General features: G+C 36.4%; 2 protein-coding genes across 2 annotated transcripts; both read left to right on the plus strand.

Annotated features, from left to right (window-relative positions):
• Positions 1–2,889: 2,889 nt before the first annotated feature.
• Positions 2,890–4,434, plus strand: LOC108994625 (glucan endo-1,3-beta-glucosidase-like). The gene is made up of 2 exons (XM_018969907.2): positions 2,890–3,118; positions 3,239–4,434. Exons 1-2 carry the CDS (start codon positions 3,040–3,042, stop codon positions 4,183–4,185), a joined length of 1,026 nt encoding a protein of 341 aa, XP_018825452.1. The 5' UTR covers positions 2,890–3,039; the 3' UTR covers positions 4,186–4,434.
• A 2,530-nt stretch (positions 4,435–6,964) lies between these two features.
• LOC108994626 (probable serine/threonine-protein kinase SIS8) lies at positions 6,965–8,333 on the plus strand. The gene is made up of 4 exons (XM_018969908.2): positions 6,965–7,314; positions 7,421–7,519; positions 7,613–7,681; positions 8,151–8,333. Exons 1-4 carry the CDS (start codon positions 7,300–7,302, stop codon positions 8,331–8,333), a joined length of 366 nt encoding a protein of 121 aa, XP_018825453.1. The 5' UTR covers positions 6,965–7,299.
• The last annotated feature ends 10,457 nt before the right edge of the window (positions 8,334–18,790 follow it).

Here is an 18,790-nt window from a genome sequence, read left to right on the forward strand (position 1 = left end):
AATAGGAAATTATTTTTGTACATAAATTTTTGTTTACTGTCCATAAAGTCATTTTCCACTTTTCCTCAAGTTAAACAATCTAGCAATAAGGAAAAATGGAAGTTATTAATTAAACCAATATCTCCATATTACTCTACTGTTACCTCGGTTGTTTTGGGATTTAAGCTTTCATTTATTTCAAGAAGTATTTGGCATGCAACTCAACTACGTACTTAATGAAGGACTTATACGGAGGTGGGTTGGTGATGGCAAAAAAATTTATCACAAGGAAACAGATGTTCCCTAGAGCATCAACTACCAAGTAACCAAGCAGATGTTCCCTAGAGCAAAACAAAACTATTTTTATCACAAGGAAACGGAAACATGTTCAGGGAGAGAGAGAGAGAGAGAGAGAGAGAGAGAGAGAGAGAGAGAGAGAGAGAGAGAGAGAGAGAGAGAGAGAGAGTACCAACTACCAATCAGGGCCTGCTGCAGTGCTGCGATGGAGGAGACGGAGGGTGGATCGCGATTCGCGGGACGACGGAAGGGCGCTTAGGGTTTGGGGGACAGCAGGAGGGGAATTGGGGAAAACTTGAAAAGAACTGGAAATGAATTTCGGGGGGGGGGGGGATTCGGGGAAGACGATAGTCATTAGTTAGGTTATTCCCTGAAACGGCGCCGTTTGGGTCCAATTTGGACCTAAACGGCGCTGTTTTAGGAGAAGTTAAATTGGAAAAAAATAACTGGGTTGCATGAAATGACGCCGTTTCATGCAACCCAGTTATGTTTTTGCCTATAGTGACTAAAACGGCGCCGTTTGGGTGCAATTTTGTACCCAAACAGTGCCGTTTCTAGTAGCAGCTGAAGTTTTGTAACTTTATAAGTTTATTGTAACTTTATTGTAACTTTATTGTGATTCTTTTATCTTTTTGACACATAAATTAATTAAAAAAATTATTTAAATTAGTAGAATTAAAATTAAATAAACTATTTCATGTGGTTTATTTAATTAACTCATTAAAAAAATAATTAATGATAATTATATTTATGATGTTAAATGTTAATTGCTAATTTGTTACTAACTTAGAGTATGTCACATTGTCAATGACTCAAATTCAATGTATTATAAATTTATGATAATTTTCAATTTTTCAAACTTTTAAGTTTTACATTTTGTATATGTAAATTTGTAATATTATTAATAAATCATTGTTTAGGTATATCATTATATAATGAATAAATCATTGTATTAGCCTATTAGGTATATATAGTTATAACTTATAACTTTGATATTAATACTATACTATTATACATATATTATGCTATAATAATATAACTTTTATAATATGCTATTAAATTATTAATACTATAACTCTTATATGAGTATAGTTATTATAACTTATAATAGTTATATAGTTAGTACTTAGTATAATATAATACTTATATTATACTAAATAACTATAGACTATACCAATACTAAATTACTAATAGAAATAGTAATATATATATAATGACTTATAGTGTGTGTACATATATATTATAATGATATAGTGATACTGATACTATATATTATATAATAATACATTAATACTATAGATTTATAGTGATTAGTTATTATGAATCATGATTAGTATAAGTTATAACGATATAATAGTATTAGTATTAGACTATTAGTAATATACTAATATTAGTTATAGTGATTTAGTATAAGTTATAACTATATTATAATATTTATATTATAATGATATAGTGATACTAATACTATATGTTATATAATAATACATTAATACTATAGACTTATAGTGATTAGTTATTACTTATTATGAATCATGATTAGTATAAGTTATAATTAACTATATAATAGTATTAGTATTAGACTATTAGTAATATACTAATATTAGTTATGGTGATTTAGTATAAGTTATAACTATATTATAATATTAGTATAAGCATAACTATAGTCTTAGTCTATATTAGACTATTAGTATTTTCTTTTAATATACCATATTAGAGTCTAGAAGTAGAGTCTAGACTATTAATATAATACTTGTATTAGTATAAATATTAGTCTTAGTATAAAATTATAAATATTAGTATTAGACTATTAGTTAATAATTATTTAATGGTGAGTTAGTGATAGGATTGGATTAATTGGTTAAATGAAAATTATATAATTAATATATATAAATTATTATTTTTTTAAAATTTTCATTCGGTCCGGTCTTAAAAACCCTTGGACTGTGAACTGGATTGAATGAAATCGGTCCTATAAAATTTGGACCGAGACCAACCGGGACCATTCCCGATTCCTCCATCCTCTCTCAATGATATGTAACCAACCTCCCTCCACTAATAAAAATAATTTCGAATCTATCACCAATCCCTTTGTGAACCCCATCCACACCAGGACGATGACAAAAGATGAGAAAGAAACTTAAGAAGAATAAACTGGAAAAGATCAATAGAAAATTCTACCAATAAACAGAGTATCTTTTGCCATCTTGGTCAATCAAAAAATAACTTAAAAAAATTATTAAAATATATAATATTATATTATTATTTTAATTTTAAAATAATTAATCCTGAATTCATCTAGCCAAAGATTGCCAAACTTTAGACTTGGCAATGATCTCAATAGGGATAACCATCATTGTAGACCATCTTGCTACCGTGTCCTTCCATCTGCTTCAAGGTAAAAGTCAAAGTCACATCACACAAACGTGTTGATGAAAAAAACGTCGTGAATTGTCAACCACCCTTTATTGACTCAGTTTCGGATGATCATCAATTAAGCTTAAGTAACCACTAATTCCGGTGAACTTGTACATCATTTATTGAGGCCAGGCAGGTTAAATGCATGAATGCATGGCTCCCAATACTGGGACTATTGAACGACTCAAGACAGAAATTAAAGAAAATTCAGACAAACTCTTGAACATTTTGCTACATAGTAGTTGGTCATCTCAGGAATTTTTTGACTTATAAATAGTAATATAATCGATCTGTTTGAAAGCCGAGTGTTAACTTATTTCCTCTCCTCTCCTCTCCTCTCTGGCTTCTATGTATACAATGAGGAATAAACCTTTCATTGCAGCCATTTTGCTGCTACTTCGGCTTTTGTGTAGCCTACAACATATGGGTCTCTCTCTCTCTCCCTCTCTCTCTCTCTCTTTTTGCGTTATTCCATGATTACCAAATATAGCAGTACATATTGTTGCCTTTGAAACTCATTTAAATCATTGCTCAATACATTGTGCAGGTGCACAATCCATAGGTGTGTGCTATGGAGGAAGTGGCAATGCAGACAACCTACCACCTGAGTCGGAAGCTGTAAGTCTCTGCAAAACACAAAGCATTGGCAAGATGCGCATTTACTCTCCATATCCAGAAATTCTCGAACCCCTTAGAGATTCCAACATAGAACTCATCGTTGGCGTCCCTAATGACAGCCTTAAAGACCTTGCCGACCCTTCAGCTGCAGTTGATTGGGTCCAGAGGAACATTAAAGACTATTCTTCCAATGTCAAGTTCAAGTATATTGCCGTTGGAAACGAAGTGAATCCAATTGGTGCAGCAGCTCGGTTTGTTCTTCCAGCAATGCAAAACGTTTATAAAGCAATTGCAGATGCTGGTCTACAAAACCAGATCAAGGTCTCAACCGCGGTGGACACAAACTTGTTGGGTGTTTTTGATCCTCCATCGGCAGCTGCTTTCAGTGCCAATGCAGGGCCATTCATGGAGCCAATCATTGGTTTCCTGGTTAGCACTGGAGCGCCACTTCTTGCTAACATCTACCCTTATTTCAGAGTAAAATACAACAACCAACCAGTCCCCTATGCCTTATTTAGTGCAACGGATGTTGTTGTACAAGATGGCAAACTAGAGTACCGAAATCTCTTTGATGCCTTGATGGACGCTTTGTATTCTGCTATTGAGAAAACAAATGGAAGAAGTTTGGACATTGTGGTGTCAGAGAGTGGTTGGCCATCTGCTGGAGGTGCTGTGGAAACCATTGAGAATGCAGGCACTTATTATAGGAATTTGGTTAATCATGTGAAAGGAGGGACTCCGAAAAGGCCCGGAATGGCCATAGAAACTTATTTGTTTGGCTTGTTTGATGAGAACTTGAAAGAAGAGGAAATTGAAAAACATTTTGGTCTATTCTATCCTAATAAACAGGCCAAGTATGGTATTAGTTTCAATTGAAAGTGAGACAATGGAGTGTGGTAAAAGTCTCTTGAAACCACTATTATAAATAAGAGTGGTTTAAGGCCAAGTCGCCTTCTGCTGCATCATGTATGAAATAGTATAAAAGAGGGCTTACATGTTATAGTTTCCATACAATATCTTTCCCCTATGTTTCCCTTCCCAATAATTCTGAGTAATGAGGATTTTATACTCCATTAATTTTGCTGCAAATTGTAAGCCAAGTTCATGAGTACTGGGGTGGCGCGCTATGCATGGTAAGAGACCTGTATGTATACATAATTAAATTTGTCTTGATCTCAAATTTTGAGTTCAACAGGCCTATAATGATTTATCAAACGAGTCAATGGGGACTTAAAGTGAATGGCCGAACTCACTGGCAAATACCATTGAGTTTAAAGATTTTTTCGATCATCACATCTCAAAACCAAGACAGTGTTTCCTAAGAATAGACTATGAAATGTGCATGCACCATAAATTCAGAGAGAGAGAGAGAGAGAGAGAGAGAGAGTAGACCTATTAATTAATTCTAGGCTCGATATCAGAAAACCAAGAAGTAGGAGTGTGGGAGCCATAAGAGCATTGCTATCTTTTGGTTTGAGTAAACCAACCATGGGAAAAGCAAATGAGAAACCCAGGAAACCAGCTCTATTGCTCAGCACAGATATCTCTACATTACCATCTGCGTCCATATGTTGTAGGCTACACGACAGCAGAAGTGGCAGAAAAGTAGATGCAATCAAAAGTTTATTCCTCTTTGTATAGACTGAAGCCAGATAAGACAGTACAGGAAATAACTGAACTACACACTCGATCGGCCTTCAAACAGAAGAAAACTGCACATTTCCGTTTTTTAATTGGAAATTTTCTGAGACAACCAACATTAATATAGGAAACAATTTAAGAAATTCTCTGTATTGTCTTCAATTTCTGTCTCCTTTTTCAGTAAAATCGTTGAGTAGTCCTAGCATAGGGAGCCATGCTCTTAACCTGCCTTACTTAATTAGTGGCAAACAGAGCTTGAGTGAATCATCCAAAACTTGAGTTAGCAAAGTGGGGTTGACAATTCAATACGCTGTTGCTGCACTTAGATCCTTACCTTGAAGGAGATAAAGGAAGATGGGTAATTTCCAATAATGTTTATTATAAAGACTTGTGATGTTAGTGTTACTGCTTATGTCCATCATTCTATATATTCTAGGCTTTCATTTTGTTTTCTTTCTTTTCTGATCCCAGATATTGTTGTTTCACATTCTAAATAGAAAAATATTATTCATCGGGCGTTCTTTCAATTACTTTGCTCTCCAAGCACACCACCCCCTTCCATACCCTCTCTGGGGGGGCCCTGCACTGTTAAGTATGGTCATGATTCATGTCTGTATTGCAGGATTCAATACATGAAATCAGCTGAATAATGCCTGGTGGCAATTGCATGTACATGATGTACCTACTAGCTAAGCTAGCCCAAGACAAAAGTGCCATGATGTAGAGCATCTCTCTCTCTCTCTTTGGAAATAAAGAGAGAGAGATGAAAAGAAAAAATACATTTATAACGATTGCATTAGTGTGGATAATTAGATTACCTAAAAAGTAGGCAAGAATAAGAAAAAAAAATGCAGCATCCAGAAAGCAACATTTCAGAGATGAAAAGAATATTAGCCATATTATATCAACAAATATGATGTCAAAGTAATCAAGCTTATGAAGGAACAAGTATTGGCAGCCACTACTTCTTTTGAAATCTGTGAAATCACCATTTATCTCAAAAGCTTAAACTAATAGAAAGAAGTAGATTTTATTATTTATCTCATATTTTACACTTCCCCTCACGTGTGGACCAGACTCTCCTTCAACGGGTGACCCAACACGTGGAATATTTAATTAAATAAAATAGAGTATAGAGTCAGCCAGTCAGGATTCGATCTCAAGACTTCTGCTCCGATATCATGTAAAATCACCACTTGTCCCAAAAGTTTAAGCTAATTGGAAGATGTAGATTTTATTATTTATTTTATATCTTAACAAAATCTATGAGCAATATGTAGGCTCACCTGATAATTGTCATTGGATATGGTTCTAGGTTTGCTTCCGAAATTATTTTGATTGTTGCTATCCTATCCCACGTCACTTTTCTTATTTGGTCTCACAATTCCTCACAATTCTCGCGGAAGAGCATTTGGAAGACAAAGGCCCTCTTAATCATTTTTTGTATGGACAACTTCTTTAGAGAAGATTTCCACTATCGACAACCCAAGGAAATGCAGTATCATAGTATTGGATTGGTGTTGTCTATGTAAAAAGAGTGGAGAATCCGTTGATCATCTACTAATACATTGTGAGATTGCCACGACTTTGTGAAATGCCTTTTTTGCTAGGGTGGGTGTAGCTTGGATGATGCAAAGAAGGGTAACAAATGTCTTAGTTTCATGAAGAGTTCTTCAAGGCATTTCTCAAATTGCTGCAATTTGAAAGATGGTTTCTATCTGCCTATGTTGATGTCTTTGGAGAGACAAGAACGAGCGAAGCTTCGAAGATTGAGAGCAGTCATTAGATGAACTTATAACTTTATTTTTTAACACCTTGTTCTAATGGTCGATTGTAATTGATTTTAATGGCATGACCATTCATGAATTTCTTATATCACTAGATCATCACTCCTAGGCATTGCACTTATTAGCGGCGACTCAAAAGCGCCGGAAAAGCTAATCAAATTTAAATGCCGCGCGTTACATCTTCCCCTCCATCCAGCCGTCTCCCCCGTCCCCTGTCCCCCCCTCTCTCCCCAATCCCTCTTCTCCCTCAAGCCACCGTCGCGCACAGCCCTTCACCAACGACCCCACCACGCCACCGCCACCTCACCTCGACGGCCACCCCCTCCTTCTCCCCCTGCCCCCACGCCGATCTCTTTCTGGCCTCACCTCTCTCTCTCTTGGATTTCTCTATATTGCTGCCGCTAGGGGCGCCGTTTGCCACTACCCACACCTCGACGCCGTCCCCAGTCCTCTGTCGGAGCCCCCTTCTCCTTCATGCCTAGCCTAGCAGCCCGAGGCTCTCTCTCCCACTCTTGGACCACCACTCCATGCCAATCAATTAGATGAAAGAAGGCGCTTGAGGATGGCCCTTGATGCTGTATGATTCTGTCATTCTTGCTCTTTATTCCAGTTCCAGTCAGCTATTTGCTATAATTTGTGACTTTGCAGGAAATAGTGTCTGTTTTGGATGATTGAAATTTCAGGCCCGTGGAATGAATTATTTGCACAACTGCTCTCCCATAATAGTGCACCGTGATTTGAAGTCTCCAAATTTACTAGTTGATAAGAATTGGGTTGTGAAGGTGGTGCCTTTTCTCTTTACTGAGCTTGCTCAATTTATTTCATGTATCTTCCATGACTAATCCAGCATGAGGTGAACTTTCCTGCGTGTTTAGGTGTGCGATTTTGGCTTATCACGGATAAAGAATAGCACATTTCTTTCTTCAAGGTCAACTGCAGGGACAGTAAGCCATTTACACTTTTCATCCTTTTTTTTCTTTTTCGTTCTGTTTTTTTGGGTGATTCATTTATGATGGACGGATGCATCACATTCATGTCTCAGTGCTGGATATATTCTTCTGACTTCATCTTGTTTCTACACACCTTCGATATGTTTCCAGCAATGGTGAAACACTGTTTTGTACTATACTTCATATTACATCATTTCTTGAATTTATTGTGAACTATCTGTCCTTTTTACTGCCGGTACACAGAAACTTGGTAGATCTTGTGGTGATTAAGAAAGAACAAAAGAAAAAATTAACACCATTTTTTTTTATTATTTTATGTTCAAAACATAATATAAATAAAACTAACTACTATTGCATTTCTTTGTGCCATCTTAATTGGGTTATCTTTGAAGGTTTTTGAACTTTTTGTTTTTAAGTTTTGACTGATGTGGTTTTATTTTGGTGTCTTCTTATTTGGTTGCAGGAAAGGGTAGTAGAAGCAATGAATATGTATCTTCTACATGCACTTGTGTCTATTTATAGCTTGACTAGGTTTTGGTTCAAAATGTGTAGACTATCTACATGTTGTAAAAATGCTTTCTGGTTATCTAATGAAGTTTTTGCTATGTGTGATGATTCAACTGGAGTCTCTTATATAAATATATGATAGGGTATGGTTTAAAGATAGCATAGATTCCAGCTAGAGTTTGTCTACTACATCCTCCTTTTTTCTTGATTTTGTTGACTACACATACATTTATTTTCAGATGAATGATTTTGTTAATCCTGTCTAGTTGGATTGAATGATTTTAACCCATGGCCACCAGCTCTCCCTCCCTCCCGAGCCACCACTCCACACCAAGTTCTGTTCTCACAATCTCATAAAGAAATTTCTCCTTTATTTGGATTGAATGAACATATTTGATTGTATTTGGCTTGTTTTGTGATATGTTTCTTTATGAGAGGGCCATCTCCTCGATTAGGGTTTGTTGAGGAGCTTCTTATAGGTAGTTGTTAATCCTACTACTCTGTTCTATGCTCTGATTTATTTTTACATGACTAATGTTTTGATTATGCCAATAAAAGAACAACAAGAGGACGTGGGAGAATGTTTTGATTATGCTAATAAAAATGTAGTGCTTTGTATGTTTCTGGTATTTCAACAGTTAGTTCAGATTTCTTTTTGAAAAGCAACATAGGTTCAGATTTCAAAGTCTCAATCTTAAATAACTAGGCTTTTGGTTGATATGCACATTTAAAATCTTGAGAAATGGGGAAAGGCAGCTAATACTGTATCATTTGATGTCACTTTTACATGTTGTGCAAGACTTCTCCAGTGGTCGTCCTGATTATTTCTTCTTTCTCCCTTCTTTCTTTGGATGGATCTATGTCCTGATCCTAGGAAGGGGATTTTTCTATTTCATACTTTCACTTCTTGGAAACTGGTACTTAGACTAAAGACCTTTCTTGGACTCATCCTTTATCAGGTGAACCAGCTTAGTTAGTGATGTGGACCAATATGCAATTCTCTTGATCATTTCTTTAGCTTCCCCCTCCCACTCTTCTCTGTGACAAAAGGCTGAGGGCGTGGGGTTGACATGCATGATTGTGCTTGTTTAAACAATTTGATACTGGACTTTTACTGAGATCTTGAGATTGCACGACTATGAGTTCATTCTACACTTGAAGAAAATTTATGCCATTTCACTATCTCATTTCATTTGAGAGCATATGTTTTTCATTTACTTTCGTGGTCCTATGCTAGGCATGCCAAATGACTTATTAATTTATTGATGCGAGCTGGAAGCATTATCTATGGAGAGGACTTGGGATACAGAAACTCACTTTTAAATTCCATTCATAGGGACCTTAACCCTTTGCATGATGTTATTAGTCGAGCAGATTACAAGGAAAGATACTATAAAAGCTTAATGCCTCTTGGTCTCAAGTATTCTGAGGTAAATGCATTGCTCAGTACTTGAATATTAAATAAATCCACGCTGATCCTCAAATTCGTAGAGTTTTGGCTCTTCAAAATATATGTTTATATTATTTGTAATTTCTTTGTGAATTCGATACTAATTATTTTGGTTTGTCTTCTATATTCCTCTCATATATATACATATAGACATATGTGTGTGTATATTCCAGACATGCAAAATGTAATACAAAAAGAAGTTCCAAATTGCATGTTAATCTGGTAATTGGTTTGAACTTTGAATATAGACAAACCTGATGTGGAAAAAAACATTTCAAAATTGCTATGTTATTTTAGGATTAATTTAGGGAAGAGCTGAATTAGAAAATATGGTTTGTCGAACATTCCATGAAAGTATGAATTGCACTTCTGATGACATGAAATTTTGCTCAAAAAAATTTACATTTTAACCAGGTGCATGTCAAAATTCAAAACTTTAGATTTCCGAAGACCAAGCAATTGTAAATTTATGTACTCTTTACTTTATTTAATTTTTTGGGATTGTAAGTGGATGTAAAAATTTTATTTTCTACGTAAGAATTTTCTTGTGTATACTGATGCATTTTATATACAATTGGTAGATTGATGTTTGCATGTCTATGGCAATGGTATTAAATTGGATCAAATGGTTGTAGTGGTATTAAATAGATCAAATGGTATTTATATCAAACATGTTTGATATAAATATTAAATTGTAACTTATATATAATTTGGATGTGTATTATATTTTTTTGTTTGATATAAATATTAAATTGTAATTTATATATAATTTGGATGTGTATTATATTTTTTTATTTGTTTTTTTTTGTGCATTCTTTTTTTTTTTTATTTTCCGAAACATCATTTCGGCAAGTAAAATTTGCCGGAAATAAATTTTCACACATAAGCTTATTTGCGGCGACTATTTTGTAGCGACAATTAGTTGCTGGAAAAATTTAATTGCAACGATTATTAAAAATTGCTGGAAAAATCATTGAATGGGAATGCCTTTTCTAGCCTTTTTTGAATAATTGCGGTGAAAAAATTACTATTTGTGGTGATTTTTGTAGTTTCAGTTTATTGATCTTTTCATTGATGCGAAAAGGAGGAGAAGTTGAAGGCCAATGTTGGAATTCCGGCATAGGTGCTCTGTCTAGGAAAGGATATTCCCGGATGATGTTTGATCGCCACCAAGCTTCAATGTATGGTTTTTTGTACTTCCACGTGTTCATGGAACCAACTATGCCAAACTCAATGTATGAATGAGACACAGAAAAACAGATCCCCTCTAACCTTTTTAATGTTTCTTTCCAAAAATCTTCCAAATACCACAAGCCGCAATCTCAACCAATGAATCAGAAGCCCCATTACATGATCAGCAGCGTTATTGGTAGTCTGACCCATATAAGATGCAAAACAACATAGCACATCACCATTTAAGTTCTGAATGACCCCACCAGAACCTGAAAATCCAGGATTATGAAAAGAGCAACCATCTACATTAGTTTATTGTACGTTAATTGCGTGACAACTTTATTAATTAATCTTAAAATATAGTTTTCACCCGACCGACTGGAAGCTTTTTCCTTAAAATTAGGAACCTGAAGGATGCCAAATTAGAATACCGAAAATGAATCCCAGGCTAATTAATTAGTATGTATTATGCTTTGCATAGATCGAGATTGTCTAGTGCGGTTAGCTAATAGCTAGGTACGTTGGACCATATTGCATGCATCTACTAGTGGTACTAGTTGGCACCTCGAAAGGTAGATGTCGACTAGTCAAAGTTTCAGTTGTTCAACGTTAGCCACTGCCTCAACAATATCATGAATCTGCTCAGGCGAAGAAAGAATGGAACCATCATCAAGCTTCATTTCCGTAACTTCATTCTGGTTTCGACGGCACATCGCACGAAAAAAAGCAAAACTTGATTCACCTTTTTTTATCCAACCTTGTTTTGCCCGCTGTGCTAACTGCTGCTCTTCCCTATCAAGCCAAACAGAGGGCTCGACTTGAGAGACCGCTAAATCAATCTCCACATCCTCCGAGTAATTAACTTGTAAACTCTCCTCCAATCTTTTTATACGAGTTTCTAACACCGCAATATTAGTCTCAATCTGTCCGAACACTTGCTTATTCCATGCTTTTAACTCCACTTTTAGACGTTTAAGTTTCATCACCAGACTGGACAACCTTGAGCCCCTTATCTCGTTGCCATTCCAAGCCTGTGAGACAATAAAAAAAACTGTGCACGGGGCACCCACATTTGCTGAAATTTGAAGGAAGGGAAGCCATAAAGCTCCATCTTCTTCTACAACATAATCTGCATAGGTGAATGATCTGAGGAAGTCCGTGGCAAATAATTCATGTGAGCATCAGGGAAAATATCAAAGGCAGCAACATTGAGAAAGCTATGGTCCAAACGTGCCCAGCTTCTAGAAAGACCATCATGCCCATTACACCAAGAGAAACGCTGCCCACTAGACTGCATTTCAAGTAGACTGCAGGCATCCACCCAACAATTAAATTCCTCCATGGCCATCGCAAGTCTTGGTCTACCCCCTTGCCTTTCCTCATCACACTGAATAATGTTAAAGTCATCAGTCACCACCCATGGAATATTGTGATTGCTGGCATCTTTCAACGTACTCCAAAGACTTCTACGATCTGTCTAATAGCATTTAGCATAAACAAATGTAACAAGGACTTCCTTCAAAATTTCCTTTATCCCGACTGTCACAAACTGGTCCCCCATAGACTCCAATACAATCTCAGAATCTTGTGACCAAAAAAGCCATAACTTACCCCCTACATCAACATTAGAGCAACAATTGTCAAACCTCAGTCTATCTCGCCATAACCAAAATCTTGAAATGTTAACCATCGGTTCAACAATCGCAAGAATTTTAGGCCTAAATTTTGATACCAACTTCTTAAGACGTCTACTCGAAGTACCTAGACCCCGGGCAATCCAGAACAAAAAGGATGTCCTCATAGATTAAGTCTCGCGGGTCTGCTTATAACCCTCGCTGAGCCCCTTAACTCAACCTTTTTCCTTCACTTTTGTACCTTATTGCATGTCAAAATCAGAAACCGTGTTCTTCTCTTTTGCTAATGATCCAACACCCCCTCTGATTCGGTATCCAAGCAAACCTGAATCTCTGGTATTTTTCTTCTATAAAAATCCATACCCTCTTTGGCCAGAACGTCAGCAATAATGCCTTGCTCCTGACCAACGAACACACCTCCTGAACTCATATCCAACCCGTCAACCTACAGACCTACCTCATTAACCTCCATATGTTTCCCTAGCCTTCCTGTACATGTTTCAATCTTTGTGCATCACCTCCCTCCACACCACAGTTTTCCCCTGGGACCCCCTTCGTCTGGTTGTTGATCTCACAGCAGTCATCCATCACGATAGCAACGACCTCCTTCGCCATCAAAACATTCATGTAATCTCCCATCATTTCTTCAATACATTAAACTTTTTTTGCATCTGCACTAATCATAGGTTGTTCTTATGCCATTTCAACCAGACTATTGACCCGCTCATTCTGTGATATGTCTTCATCGAAAGGTTTTTCACATTCCTTCAGCTTCATCTCTTCCATTTTACTACTCTCTCCTTTTTGAAAGCCATCAGGTTGTTCAAATTCTCTCTCTTTCAGAACCCAAGTCTGATCTCCCTTCCCATTTTGTTTCCTTGTGGATTGGTCCACCTCCCGTTTTTTTCTTTCCCACTTACACGTCCTAACATTATGACCTTGCACATGGCATTGCATGCAGTATGCCGGCAACGTTTCAAACTTGATCACTTGATAAAAACTCTGGGGATTCCTGGGAGTACCTATCCATAATGCTTGCAAAGGATCTTTCGTTACGTCCATCTCCACACAAACTCTCGCACCATCCGTGCGTGTAGCACATCTTGTAGGGTTGTCCCTCTTAAGGAACCTACCTATCGGAGCAGTGATACTATGCAAAAAAGATTCATGATAGAAATTAGGCGGAAATCCCAGCAACATGATCCACACCGAAACATGCACAGGTTCTTGATCCTCTTGAAAATCTGTAGTCCAATGTAACACTTTAGAGTGCGTTTGGATGTTGAAGTGAGTTGAGTTGAGATAATAAAATATTGTTAGAATATTATTTATTATTATTATTATTATTATTTTGAGATTTGAAAAAGTTGAATTGTTTATTATATTTTATGTTGAGATTTGAAAAAGTTGTAATGATGAGTTGAGATGAGTTTAGGTTCCAAACGAAGCGTATTGTATGCCATTAATCTCACAATTTTCCCGAGTGAAAGCCTTCACGAAATCCTCTTATGAAGTCAAGCGAATAAACACATTTCTCGGCCTACTCATCGAAGAAACAATCAGTTGTTTAAGCAGCCCCTATCTTGTTATGATAAATGATCAAATGGAATCCAATGAAGGCCTTTGAAGCAGGAATTTCAATACCAAAGAGAATTGAAATGGCAACGCAAACCGATCAATTTCATCCTTTGAAAAAACAACATTAACCTCTCCCTCAACCGTTTTATGAGCACGAAAAGGCATTGCAACCTCAGGAAGAGGCTGCGGGGAGTCTAGAACCATATCAGCGAAGGTTCTTTGACAAGGGGTGGTCACCGAATTGGCCTAGGGCCATCGGCGGCAGCCATGCATAACCTAGTCACCCTATGCCAGAGAAAAAAACCTAGAGCCACGTCAGCCGGCTGGTTTATTCCAGTTGCCTATGTTAATGTCTTTGGAGGGACAAGAACGAGCGAAATTTCGAAGATTGAGAGCAGTCATTAGATGAACTTAGAACTTTATTTTTTAACACATTGTTCTAATGGTCAATCGTAATTGATTTCAATGGCATGACCATTCATGAATTTCTTGTATCACTAGAACATCACTCCTAGGCATTGCTCTTGTATATGACCCGTGTACTTGGGCATTTGCATATTTCTATGATCAATAAAATCTTATTTACCGATCAAAAAATAATTCCTCACAACTCACCAATCATCAAACAACACTAGCTATGGTTTGGCTAAAATCTGATTTCGCCCATTAAGAGCTAAGTGATCTTTCCACTCCTATTCATTCTACAACTCACTTGGAAGTTTGATTATGTTCCATGCTACAGAGATCAACATCTCAGCAACACTAGTCTTAATTCTTGCAGTATTAGTCAGCCGTTCTTTGATGAAAAATGCTAATTTGCCCACTCAATTTACCTCCTTATTTTGACTCCTCATGTATTTTAATTTTTTTAAAATATTTTTTCTTTACTTAATAGTTAAGGAAGTGACTGTTAGTGTATTGATATTTTTTTTTATATATTTTTTAAAAATTTTTTAAAATGATAAAAAAATGAATAAAAAAATTGAAAAAAAATGAAAAGGCCAATTTGGCCTTTAGTTCATTTTCCTTTAATGGTGCTACTTAGGCGGCAGAGTAGCACCGCTCTTCTTTGATTGCTACACATGGTTTTTTTCATTTTCCGTTAGTTCTCTCAAAACTTTTATTGAACTGGATTGGGAAGTTCTTTAACTATCTTTTATCCCATTGCAAGATTTAATGCTTTGGGGAGTGAAAAAATGGAGTTGGTTCGGCTTGTGCTTTGTGGTGTGCGCCATATATCCATCCCTAAATCAATAGATATATGAATAACATATTTTGTTTTCTTGAATTATAAACATTTGTATTATATATAAGCATGATATTCATTATTACATGTATATAAAAAATTCTTAGCCTATTATATTACAATGGAGCTAATTAAGCATGTTTCAGAAATTAGAATGGTCCCAAAGTGAATTTGTTTGTTTGGAATGTGGCACTAAGTTCATCAGTCCACCGTGAAGATAAATGGTAAAGCTAAAACGTTCGATAGATGGTTTAGAATTAAAAGGGAATATTAGCATTGTAACACCCCGTATTTTAGTGTATTTTTACTGAAAGAATTATTTTTATTGATTCAAAAATTTATTCTCTTGTTTTAAAATTGTTGGATTTTTAGTTGTGTTATTTTTATGATTTTTAGTTTACGAAAATTATTTTTGAAGTGCTTTCTCTAAATTAATTATTTTTATGCGTTTAAATTTCTTCTCAAATTAAATTAACTTGTTGTGGGGTTTATTTATTTATTTTCATTTTAATCACTGCGTTTGAATTATTTTATTTCATTTGTTATTTTAAAATCGTTTCCGTTGGATCATTTTTGTGACCCAAGATGTGAGGATTGAACTTCATTTCTTTCCCTACATTTTCTCTTTCCTCTTTCCTTTTTTCTTTTTTCTTTTTTCTTCTTTTTCTTTCTTTCTTTTTTTCGTTCTTCCCCTGGCTTCTCCCGCTCGGCGTCCCTCCCTCTCTCCTCTCCCGTCCCTTTTTTTCTTCTCCCCCAGCCCGCCGCCGTGCGCCGGCAGTGACCGTCACTGCCCAGTCCACTACCTCCCCCATCGGCCGGCGATCCCACCCCTCCATTTCCAGCCCCTCTCGCGCCGCCATTAGCCACCACGAGCATCACCAAGCCGTGGCCTTCTCTTCGCTCGCGCGCCGCCGTTGCGCCACCTTCGGCCACCATCTTCTCACCACATCATCCTCGATCTCCTAGCAACCCAATGGACCCAACCCCACCTCCGATCTGTCACCGGTGAAGCCCCACCATCAATATTTTCGTTTTGGGTATTTTAGCCTTCGACCGCCCTCTACGCCACCACCCACGGCCAACCACTACCACCACTAGCTTCACCGACATCCCTAAGCCCTACCCTATCAATCTCGGGTCTTCGTTTACACCCATTCAAAAGTGGATTTTTGAGACCCACGGCCACAGTGCATTTGGCACTGTTTTGTTGCCGTGTTGCCGCTTCTAGCACCTCCGTGATCTTTCAAAATTTATATTATAGCATTGTAAGTATTTTTCTCAAAAACCTTTTGAGATTTAAATGTATTTCTGCGCTAAGTCATATTTACTGTGAATTTGTTGGTTGTGCCGGACTGAGTCTGAGGAGTAAGGGAGTCGGTTGGATTGGATGATGGAGTTGTTTGTGTGAGATTGGTTTCTGCTATGAAATTTGTTGGTTGTTTCGGGTTTAAATGTTGGTGTTTTGAGTTTGACGTTGGTCATGGTGAATATTGGTAATTTTTAGGAATTGATGATATATTTTGGCATTATGAGGGTTTTAAGTTTTGAGTTATTAAAATAGGTTATTTTAGAAGTTTAGGCTTAAATATCGAAATCCGTGTTTGATTGAAAACTTACGAAAATTATGTGATTATTTTTATAGGTGACGATTTATTTTCGACTCGACATTTTTTAGGAAAATTCTAAAAAGCTAAGTTATTCAGGTAAGCGGGGTTCCTTTGCTAGGTTTTATACAAGTTAATAAGACTGAGGTTGACCTTATGAAAACTTGCATATTTTGTGATGTAATGGGAACTTGGGAAAAACAAAGACCTCGGTCGCTTATCTGCATTATTCATCAAATCTTTATGAAAAAGAAAAATATGTTCTGACATGTATTGTGTAAACATGAGCTAAATTCTATCATGTGGTTTCTGAAATCTGAAATCTGAAAAAAGGAGCGATATTGAGAATATGGAAAATTATGCATTTATTTAGAAAGATGTTTTGGCTTTTGTTGTCAGTGTGTGTAAACTGTCTGATTCTGTTTTGGTACTCTGTATTATTTTGATATAACAGCTAAAAACCTTTGGCATGGTGTTCTGGTATTTGTATCTGACTCTGTCTCTGCTTTGCTCTGTTTGGGTTGGTACCAACTTCTCTGTCTCTGAGTGCATCCACTTTGGAAACAAAGTGGTTTTATTGTGGTCATTCCTGTGTGCACACTCGGGGCTCCGAGAAGAATAAAGGAAATATTTCACCTCTGTCTCTGCCTGGTTTGGCCACCGAGGTTAGCACAACCCTACCACGGGGGTGAAACATGGTCTCTGCTCTGTTTGATACTTTGTTTTGATCTGATGATGATACTCAGTTTATGTTATGCCAAAGTACTATGGGTTTTTACTTGTCTTAAATCCATCGCTCTGTTACTTTTGAAAATATGTTCTGTTCTGCATGATAATTCTGGAAAATATTTTGTTCTGCATGCTATACTTTGTAAATGCTCATGTTTGCACGCTAGCATATGTCATATGCTTACTGAGTTGTTGATAACTCACCCCCTATCTTCATAATATTTTTCAGATGATGTGGAGAGTCCAACTGAGGACCTGGATTAGATTGGTGAGCATGATTAAGCTGAGGAGAGGATGTCAGAAGAAGGAATTCTGATGTCCTTTAATTTTAATGTCTTTTAGACTTAATTATATCTTAGGCTTGAGTTTAGTAAGACTTATGAAATATTAGTTTGGTTTGTTTTGACTACCGGGAGATTTTGGACTCCTTAGTTTATTTTGCTACAGTAATGACTTTGTAGAGTTTTCAATGTAGTTATTTAGAGTACACGAGATTGAGTTTTGCTAATAAAGTTTTGGAGTTTTATTTTAGTTGTGTTGGGAAACATGTTCTTAAGTGACAGGTAGTAATTCTCCAGGCCAACTGGGTTTGGGGTGTTACAAGCATGCTAAGGACCCGTTTGGATTTAGAAAATGTTTCATCTCATCATTACAACTTTATCAAATTTTCACACAAAATATAATAAACAATTCAATTTTTTCAAATCTCAATTCAACTTTTTCAAATTTCAAAACAATAATAATATTAAAAAATAATATTCTAACAATATTTTTTTTAACTTTCATCTAAAATTATTTGATCTCTGAATCCAAACTAGCCCTAAGGCAATATGCAACAAGTGAAGATTTAATATTAAAAAATAGAATTTAAAATGGTTTTAGTTGGCTAGAACCTCAACTAAGTTATCCACAAACATGACAGTATCATGTCCGTCATTACATACTATCTCACATCTTCATCTTCCTATCTAAATGTATCCATTATTATGCGTACTATTCGAACTTGAATCGGCATCACAATTTTCGAGTTTAATTTCAGTTTATTGATGTTTTCATTGACGCGAAAAGGAGGAGAAGTTGAAGGCCAAGGTTGGAACTCCGGCGTGGGTGATTGTCTAGGAAAGGATATTCTCGGATGATGTTTGGTCGCCACCAACCTTCGATGTATGGTATTTTGTACTT

Source organism: Juglans regia, chromosome 14, assembly GCF_001411555.2.
Source record: "Juglans regia cultivar Chandler chromosome 14, Walnut 2.0, whole genome shotgun sequence".
Lineage (NCBI taxonomy): Eukaryota > Viridiplantae > Streptophyta > Magnoliopsida > Fagales > Juglandaceae > Juglans > Juglans regia.